Here is a 9794-nt window from a genome sequence, read left to right as displayed (position 1 = left end):
AAAAAAAAAGTGACTGGCTTCATTTGTCTTTCTTAAGCCAAAATTTCCTTTTCACCTTTTTTTCTTTCCTGGAGCAATGCAGGGTTAAGGGGCTTTAACGCTACAGCTCTGGGGTTGTACATTAGGAGCCCTGGGAGCATGGAAGCCGTTCAGAAACACTTTCAGAAAGGCAGAAGTGTCTCACAAAGATTGGATTTTGAGGGATGTAGGGAGGGAACTCGGTTTTAGGAAAAGGAAGAAGGGAACCCAAAGGGTGTTCAGCACTGGCTCCTCTTCATCCTGGAGAGAAGTGACCAGAGGGGTGCCAAAAGATCCTGTCCTGGGCCCAGTGCTATTCAACATCTTTATCAATGACTTGGACAAAATAATAGAGAGTATTCAAAAAGACCTGAATAGATTAGAAAGCTGGGCCAAAACTGACAAGATGAATTTCAACACCAAGAAATTTAAGCACTGCACTTAAGGTGGAAAAATGAAAGGCATAGACATAGGATCATGGGGGACACCTGGATGATCGAGAGACTTTTACGTGTGAAAGGGATCTGGAAGTCCAAGTAGACCACAAGTTGAACGTTAGTCAACAGTGCGATATGGCAGCTAAAAAGGGCAATGCGATATCAGGCTGCATTAACAGAAGTCTAGTGTCTAGATCAGGGGAAGTAACAGTCCCACTCTATTCTGGTTTGGCCAGGCCCCATCTGGAATAACCCTGTGTCCAGTGCTGGTCACCACAAAAAGGATATTGACAAATTGGAATGTGACCAGAGAAGGGCAATGAAAATGGTGCAGGGTCTGGAAACCACGCCCTAAGAGGAATGGTTTAGGGATATTTAGTCTGGGGACAAGAAGGTTACGAAGAGATATGACAGCCCAGTTTAAGTATTTGAAGGGGTCTCATATTGAGGAGGGAGCAAGCTTGTTTTCTGCTGCTCCAGAGAATAGGACCCAATGGAGCAATGGATGCAAGCTGCAGGAAAAGAGATTCCAGCTCAACATTAGGAGGGACTTCCTGACAGTAAAGAGGTGTTCGACTGTGGGAGTGGTTGAGTCTCCTTCCTTGGAGGTCTTTATACGGAGGATGGATGGCCATCTGTCAGGGGTGCTTTGACTGTGAGTTCCTGCATGGCAGAAAGGGGTTAGACTAGATGGCCCTTATGGTTTCTTCCAATTCTATGATTCTATGAACGCAGGTCAGTTTTCAGCAGGAGGAATGGTTACAGACTCCCTTCAGGTTTGGCGGGGAATCCTTCAAGGAGGGCCCTTCCTAACTCTGGAAATGAGACGGGCAAGGGAGCCATTTGCCTCAGAGGTTGAGTGGAAGGAGCTCTATCCACAGGCCCAGCAGCATTGCTGAGAGCGACCTGCCAGGTATCTGGATCACAAGCCAAGATAGTCATGGTTTTCCTCTTAGTCGCAGCACAAGCAGAGGCAGACCTGCAGCCCCTTGGATTCCCTCTCCTCACCTGTACTTCAAGGGGAACATGAGGGCAAGCAAGGCCCGGCAGGCGTCGGTCAACCTCTGGTAGCTGCTGGACAGAAAGAGGATCTTGTGCTCCGTGAGGGCCGCACAAAAGAGGCACAGCACATTGGTGATTCCTGGGGAGAGGGCAAGAGGGACAGCGGTAACCCCCTCTGGCCATCACAGCCAAACGGCCACCCGTCCCACCCCAAGGGCCCTGGCCCAAGTGGTCTCACCAAGCTGTCGGAAGAGAAGAGCCACGCTGCAGTTGCTGACAGGAAGAGAGTCGTTGATGGGCGTCTGGATCACCTGCCTGTCGCCTGCCCCCAGAGAGATGGTCCTCTGCAAGAGAGAAGCCACAAGCCCCATTGCTGGGATTCAGTGGAGGGAAGCCAGCTTCTAGGAAACAAGGCCCACCTCCCTTTCCTCGCCAACTGGACCTCAGAAGCAGAGGCCAAGGATGCGCATTTTGCCCCGTTGGCTGCACACAGGGAAGGTGCCCTGCTTCCTGCTGAAGGACTTTTTGCCTGACCAATGGTGCACTTGGATGGAGGGAGAGGAGGAAGGGAGTCTCACAGATGGACGGACGGATGGTCGGCTCACAAGAGTCTCTGGCTGCTTCTGGATTTTATTTGCCCCAGCCAATTTTGTTTTTTAAAAAAGTTCACATGTGAAGCAGCCTCAGTCGCCCAGACTAGAAGCAGCAGTGCTAGGCTGACAGAGAGAAGGGCCAGCACTTGCATGTGGGTTCCCCCGCCCCAGACACAGGAAATACACCCATACACAAAACTCCCTCCCTCTTCATTGCTTTCCTTCCCTCTCTGGCCACAAAACACACAAACACACACACACACACACAGCCACACTAAGGGAGAATAGGCATCTGCACACAGGTCACTCTTGGGAGGGTAAGACAGGCGGAAGCCTCTTGAGCCCCCCAAAGCCTCCTCCGCCTCGCTGCCCCACAGAGGAGGAGGCAGCCCCCAGGAGAGAAAAGGTGTGCGTACCGCTCCTCCTTCGTCCTCCGTGTCAGGCTGAGATAGAGACAGACAGAAACAGCACAGTCAATTAGAAACACAGCGCAACCCAGGCAGAGGGCTGAGCAAGAGGCAGAGCCAAGCGCACGGAGCAGGGCCCAAAAAGCCAAGAGCACGAGGCGGAGGCAGGAGCAGGCGTGCAGGCCTTGACACAGTGCAGGAGAACAAGCGCAAAGGGACAGACGGAGGGACAGAGGGCCTGCTGGCCAGTCACTGCACACACAGGACACAGAAACAGGATGTCTCCAGCTTTGCACCAACTCCCTCCCCGCAGACAGACAGGCAGACAGACATGAGGGTCCTTCTGGATCCCTCCCAGGAGGATGCTCTGGGGCAGGAGGAAAAGAGCTGAGGAGAGAGTGGGCAAGCAGGCCAGCTGGCATGGCCACGAGCTTCCACCACTGTGCCACGCAGCAACACACAAACAAGGCCACCAGGAACCCTTTGGCTTGGATTCAAATTTGGGGGTGGCAGCAGCAGCAGAGAGAAGAGGGCCAGCTGCAGCTGCAGGGACAGGACCACCCCACAACAGGGACTACTGCCAAGGACAGAGGATGGAGAAGCAATCTGGCAGCCATCTTCCACCACCTCCTACCCTCACATCCATTACAGAGTTTAAGCTGCTGGTGATGCCGAGGGTGCATTACAGAGGGAAAAGAGGGGTGTCCTGATTCCTGCACCCCTCAGCAATCCTGCCCTTGGCGTGGGGATACCAATGCTGGGAGCCCCTATGAAAGCAGGAACCCACCTGGGAGCCCCCCGTGATGGGGATGCTGCAGGTCAGGAGGTTCCCGATGACTGTCTCCAAGGAGGTGGCTCAGTCCGTCCACGTAGAGGGGGTAATCAAGCCAAGGCAGTTCTGGGGGGGAAGGGGGGGGGGGATGGGAGATGCTGTTATTCTCTGCTGTTCCCAGGGGTACAGGGGTCCCAGAAGCAGGTGCCGCCATCGCTGCTTCCACAACAACCGCAGAGCACCTAGCAGGAATTTGGCTGTCAGGAATCAGGACTCCCCGACCGAGGGCCTGAGCCACTGCTGGGGTGCAGGGGAGGGGAAGGCCAGGTAAGAGCCCCAGGAGCCCCCAGGGGATACTGCCAGGGACAGCGGCCTATGACAGGCAGGAAAGGGGTGAGTGGCCTCTCCCTCCTGTGGCTCTCAATGCACTCAAGCATTCAGGTTCAGTCTGCTGGGAAGGACAGACTGCCACTGGAGTTCCTGGGACCAGTCAGAGCCAGCCGCCTCAAGCAGCCCCCCACAGAGGACCCAGACTGCTACCCAGGCTGCCCCAATCATGTGCAGGCGAGTGGGTAGCTCCACACTGCAGGGCTAGGACCAACCTCGGGGGCTGCAGGAGTAGGTGGGGGAGCCACCTCTTTTCGACTCCTAGGTTACCATCCCAAAGGGAAAAGCCTGTGCAGAACTGCATTTAGGAACCAAGTGGCAAAGGTCTGCCTCCAAAAAATGGATAGCTAAAGGACAGGGCCTCACCTGCAATGGCTCTCCATGTCATGGACGGAGGTGCCTAGCGACGTTTGCACAACTGGGGCATGGCTTGGGCTCCTTGTGATGGGAGGGAGCCCCATAAGCCACAACACACAACAATATGGCACACAATATCACCATCCTTACATGTTTCAAAAGCTGAGCCCCTGTAACGCCTGGACTAACACAATCCAAGCAGCCCTGCTCTCAAGGGGCCCCACCTGACTCACAGGAGTATTGGGTGGCCCTCTTATGAGGTGAAGGCAGCCCTGCTCCCTGGTGTCCCCTCTTATTGACACAGTCAAGATGGAAGGCCTGGGAGCACCCCAGACACTTCCCCACAGCTCAGAGTGTGAGGAGGAGATGCCAGGGGGAGCAAAAGGGAACCACAGAATCACACGGTTGGAAGACATATTCTGAAATGGAGGAAGACAAACTCCAAGCCCCCCCCCCATGCATCTCCTGTGCTTCTCCTCCGTTGGGACCACCACCCACCCCCTCTTCCACAAAGCGCCGGTTCCTTTGGCAACTACTCCTGGGAGTGGCGGCCTTGTAAACCTTGGGCAGTTTGGGACAGGATGCACCCTCTGTCCCTTTAGCAGCAGAGCTATAAAGCCACCCGAGATAAAGGGCGCTCCAGAGGGCAGGTTCTCCATGGCACCGGCTTTGCCCCTTCCTCATGCCAGCTCCACCCCTCCGCTGGCACCCCTTACCCGAAACACCTCTGCGTGGTCCAGTCGGGACACAAGCACCAAACTCTTGGGAGCAAAGAGCTGAGTTGGCTGGACTGGGGCGGCCACTTCTTCCTCTTCCTCTTCTTCTTCCTCCACTTCTTCTTCTTCTTCCTCTTTCTGCAAACGATTCTGAAGCTGCTGGGAGAGAAAAGGCTCCGCGGTTCTGCCAGAGCTGCCCATCCATAGTCCCTGACCCACCTGAGAGGGAGAGGAGTGTGTCTACTCTCCCCACAGGAGGCTGAGGCAGCAATGGGGCTCACTTTGACATTCCCTGTTGCCCCTGCCAGGAAGGGGACCCTGTCCCACTGCCACCCACCCCTGACCATTACCTGGGACCTCTCAATGGCCTCCCAAAATGTGAAGCAGGCACAGTAATGTCGTTCTGAATTGATGTCTGTCAGGACCGCGATGAAGAAGGTGGGAGGATTTCTCTCGCGGAAGAGCTGCCACCCACTTGGCTGGCAGAACTGCAAGAGACCAGGGTGGGCTACTGGCATCAAGCTGAGCAGGGGGGGCTATTCCCGCCATCACCAGAAGGGGCACGCAGCCCGCCCCCAAGGGAAGACCTTCCTCCCCCTCCATTCCCTCATCAGGGATGCCCCAGTGGTCACCCACCCCTCATCGCTAGGGGCACAGCACCGGGGTGGTGGTGATGAAGCAACTATTTCCTCTTGCCTCCCACCAGGGGAGGAGGCAGCGTGCCCCACACTGCTTGGCCTCCCAGACCCACAGACTCCGAGAGAATGACTACACCAGGAGGGTGGAGAGGAAGCTAGGCAGAGGCAGGGGCGACGTCTGCCGGTTGGTGCCCCCAGAGGCCTTTTGAACCACTGGGGAGGAGGCCGACTTGGAGCAGTCAGGGAGCTGAGGGGTGCCTCCTTCCCTCTCTCTGCCCCAAAATCTGAGTCTCCTGCAGAGGTCCCAAGAGGCTGGGATGGCAAGCGCAGGAGGCAGGGGGCTTCCTCTCTGGAGCAGAGCCTTGATGGAGGAGCTCCCTTCCACAGGAAGGAGGTTAGCCTGGCTTCAGCTTATGGCATTATTCTCTCTTAAAAGCCTTATAATTTCAGAACTGGTTTTAAAACTGGTTTTAAATATTTCCATTATATATCTTGTTTTGTGTTGGTCTTTTGGGAGAAGTGGAAGAGACTGATAAGGACTAACAACAACCCTGCGGCAGGTAGGTTTTGGACTGTATACTGCTTTGTGACAGACTCCAAACCCTTTTTAAATATTTGAAGGGATGTCGTACAGAGGAGGGAGCAAGCTTGTTTTCTGCTGCTCCAGAGAACAGAACCCGGAGCAATGGATGTAAGCTGCAGGAAAAGAGATTCCAGCTCAACATTAGGAGGGACTTCCAGAGAGTCAGGGCTGTTCGACAGTGGAAGACACTCCTTCTTCGGAGTGTAGAGGAGTCTCCTTCCTTAGAGGTCTTTAAAGAGGCTGGATGGCTCTCTGTCGGGGATGCTTTGATTGAGATTTCCTGCATGGCAGAATAAAGGGGTTGGACTGGATCAGGGCCCTTGTGGTCTCTTCCAATTCTACAATTCTATGATAAACTATGAGGTGCACAACAAAGCAGAAATTGCGGACAACGCAAACAGTGGTGGCAATGGGGTAATGGCATGCAAAGGGGCCCAAGCAGCACAGAGGAAGATGCAGCGAGAGGGAGTCTGGATGCTCTTTTCTGGGCCAAGGGCTCTTCACACCACTGTTTGCATTGTCTGCATGGCACCTCAGCCATTCCTCAGCAGATGAAGGAAAAAACATTCCTAGTGCTAAATGAAAAGGCGAGGAAAGGAAGGAGGCCTACATCATCTTGAGACCTGCCCCCATAAAGCTCCACAAAAGTGGCAGGGAAGCTGCACACTTGAAACCTTCCCTGGAAGCACACTTGTGTGTACACCTGCATACAGCACCATTGGACATTTTGCCCGTCCAACGGAGCCTCATGTGCACAGGTGCTGTCCCTGGTTCTCCTGCACTTCAGGAGGGCTTGAGGGAGTTGGGAAGGATGGTGGGTTGGCTGGCTGGCCGGCCAGAGGCCAACATACTCAACTCACGCACTCCACCCATGCGTAGCCGACTCACCAGTTCAATGCCCTGGGGGAAAGGGTTGTCCTCCCAGTCCTTCTCTGGAAAGCGCTGGAGTATCTGTCCCTGGCCATCAGTGCTCCCTGCAGGTCAAGAGAAAAGGAACATGCACTATACCACCCTTCTCTGGCCCTGTGCTCCATCATCTCCAGCCCTGGAGCTCCCCAGCTCCTCTTGAGGGGCTCCAGGGCAGAGGCTCTCAGCACCCTGCCAAGCCCAGGGAGCAGAGAGAGAAGAGAGGACCCCACAAGGCCCCCCAAGCTCTTCTCCCCCTCCGTGAAGAGGCCGGGATCAGTGGCCAGTTGGGGACTGGTGAGGCTGGATGGGGGCTTCTGGCAGACCACATGGCTATTCCAGTTAAGGAGCTGGGACTGGAGCCTGACTGCACCCTTCTGCCTTCACCGACCAAGCATGGCGCATGGTGCCTGCCCCCCTGTATCTTGCCCCTTGATGTGGAAGCATGAAGGCACAGGGAAATCCTTGAAGAAAGGGTTATTAAAAGAAAGTCTTACGCAAAGAATGAATTACTCATCCAGCTAAGTTTGCTACCTTTGCCAAGAAGGCTTTGAAAAACCACTTCTGGTCTGGGAGGGAGCGAAAAGGCTGGCCCATCTCCCTCAGGGCTAGCCTCAAGAAGAAGAGTGTATTTTTATAGTGTTTTGTGGGCTTTAGGGCTATGTGGCCATGCTCGAAAAACCCACAAAAAACTATGGATGCCAGGCATGAAAGCCTTTGACTTCACAGAGTGTATTTTTATTTTTATGTATTTTATATTTTTGTATTTTTATGGCTGTAACCTGCCCAGATTCCTCATGATTGGGTGGGCTATAAATAAATCATCATCATCAATACTTTATCTGGTATGCCAATGGATTATTAGCAATGCACCAATTTCAAGAAATTCCCACCTGTCTACTATGAAAGTGTGTGCCCCCCCCCCCCCCCCCCTTCCTCCCATGACCTCCTTCTTTCATTTGCCAGTCTGGCTTCTCAGAATCTGCTCATCTGCCATAGAGCAACACAGCTGGACTTTCTGACCCAGCTACCCTCCCAGTTCTGTCAAACAGGTGTAAACTCACAGACACTGGAGCCTGCTCATGTTTTGTCCGCCGCACCCTGGATCTGCTTGCCCTACTGGTTGCTGGCCTGCCCAAGGCCTTCGGGGGAAGGCCGTCAGCCAGGAAGACTGGCACAAGCCAGACAGGCTCTTGGGGGAAGCCTTTTTGGTCCAGCGTGGCCTAGGAATAGCTGGGCTTCGGCATATAATTCCCAGCTTGGCTCAGGGAACTGGACAGCTGGCCGCTGCGTTTAAAAGTCCACCCTAAGGAGCCTCTGTGGTTCCTTGGGCTTTGCAGGAGAGAACCAGTGGCCTCCACGTGCCAAAGGCAGCAAGAGGTGAGAGGCTAAGCCATTCTGGACACTTACACTGGCCTCCAAAGGTCTCCTCTCCAGGCTCTCGCCTTCAACCTGGTCCCATGCACCTCTCATGCAGTCACCAGAAGCAGGCCAGCATAGGTCCAGCCAGCCGCTCAGTTGGTCCTTCTGGCCTCAGTTCCCTGTCCCCAAGGGGCCCAGAAGCCCCCAGGCATGCCAAGGCCCTCCTGCCTGTCCCATCCGGCCACTGCTCGCACTGGCAAGTGATGTTCCTTTGCTGACACACAACCATTTGAGACCCTTTTTGCTGACAGAACACCTTTCCTAGAGAGCAGGTCAGCAGAGGAGCAGGCAGCAGCATCTCCAGCCAAGGCTGGGGGGGGGGGGACAAAGTCATGCCCTGCCCAGCCCCATGGAGAGCCACTTCTCTGGGCCAAGAGAGCAGCACGGAAGTAAGCACCCCAACTGGGCACCAGGCAGCTTCCTTCCCATGCTGACTCTTCTCTGCCAGAGGCTTCTCAGCAGAAGTGGGTAGGTGGGTGCCAGGGATGCCAGAGAGCAACAGCAGCAGAAGGATGAGTTAGATGGCCCTGGGGGGGGGGGTCCCCTACAACTTCAGGTTCCTCCCTGACCACAAGACTCAGTTGCCCATGCTTCTTTGATATCGCCCAAGGAATCATGGAAGCCAGACAAGAGCGGTCAATCCGCACGCACCAGCCCACAATCCTGCAGTGATCAGGGAGAACAAGTTTAGTGCATTGGGAGAAATGTGGATCACACAAGCGTCCTTAAAGCTTAAGAACATCCCAAAACCCTGGACACTTTGTTTTAATTATAAATTTGGGCTTTTTCAGCTTTTTCTCCCAGGATTTCCCTCCAATGCAGCAGTTTTGCTTTCTATTATCCTCCAATCCACCACAGAGAGAGAGAGAGAGAGAAAGGGGGGGGGGGGGGGGGTATTCATGTTATTTCCAGGTGCAGAAAACATGCTGTGTGGCCCATGGGGGGGCAGGGGTGAGAAAAGTGCCCCAGGAACAATTGCCCACCTTTTCCGGCTGAGAGTTCAGTCACATGTCCAGAGATATGAAGCCCCCCTTGGGGTGGTGGGGGAGAGAAAATTGGGGTGGTGGGAAGGAGGGAAATGGGGGGGGGGATCAGATGAAGCATTTTCTTTTTCTGAATGAGTGAAATGCTTCATGAGAGGACGTTTTTAAAATCCCAGAAGATGTGTTGCAGGAAGATCAGGGCAGCCAACGGGACTTTTGTGCCTATCCAAACCCAAACCCATGGTGCTGCCATGTCTGAGAGAAGGACATCCTAGGGGCGGGGGGCTTCAGAGACTGTGATGACGATGGTCCACCCAAAAGTTATTTTGAGAATAGAGTAAAATCTCCAGCCCTGCCGTGCCATTTCAGGATTCTAGCAAACCCTTTGTATCTCCAGCCCTGTCTCCATGGCCCAGAGAAAGTGCCAGGAGGAAAGGAAGCCCCTCACAGCACCATCTATCTGGAGTTCTTATCCTGTGGTAAAAGGCACCAGCTGCTGCAAAGATGGTAGCATAACCGGCACTCAGAGCCGGTCACGGGACAAGGACAAGCGTGTGCTCTGCAGGGAGAAAG

General features: G+C 54.3%; 1 protein-coding gene across 1 annotated transcript in view; it reads right to left on the bottom strand.

The window, feature by feature from the left end:
- SBF1 (SET binding factor 1) overlaps positions 1 to 8289 on the bottom strand; it is a 31929-nt gene extending 23640 nt beyond the window's left edge. The window contains exons 1-7 of the mRNA XM_042467669.1: positions 8227 to 8289; positions 7208 to 7280; positions 6771 to 6884; positions 3245 to 3312; positions 2467 to 2493; positions 1696 to 1801; positions 1464 to 1596 (exon numbers count right to left, since the gene is read on the bottom strand). Of these exons, the coding sequence (XP_042323603.1) occupies positions 1464 to 1596; positions 1696 to 1801; positions 2467 to 2493; positions 3245 to 3312; positions 6771 to 6884; positions 7208 to 7280; positions 8227 to 8289 (584 nt within the window). The remainder of the gene's footprint in view (positions 1 to 1463; positions 1597 to 1695; positions 1802 to 2466; positions 2494 to 3244; positions 3313 to 6770; positions 6885 to 7207; positions 7281 to 8226) is intronic.
- Between the last annotated feature and the right edge of the window lie 1505 nt (positions 8290 to 9794).

The sequence above is a fragment of the Sceloporus undulatus genome, chromosome 5, assembly GCF_019175285.1.
Source record: "Sceloporus undulatus isolate JIND9_A2432 ecotype Alabama chromosome 5, SceUnd_v1.1, whole genome shotgun sequence".
Taxonomy (NCBI): domain Eukaryota; kingdom Metazoa; phylum Chordata; class Lepidosauria; order Squamata; family Phrynosomatidae; genus Sceloporus; species Sceloporus undulatus.
This window is presented reverse-complemented; position numbering and strand designations above follow the sequence as displayed.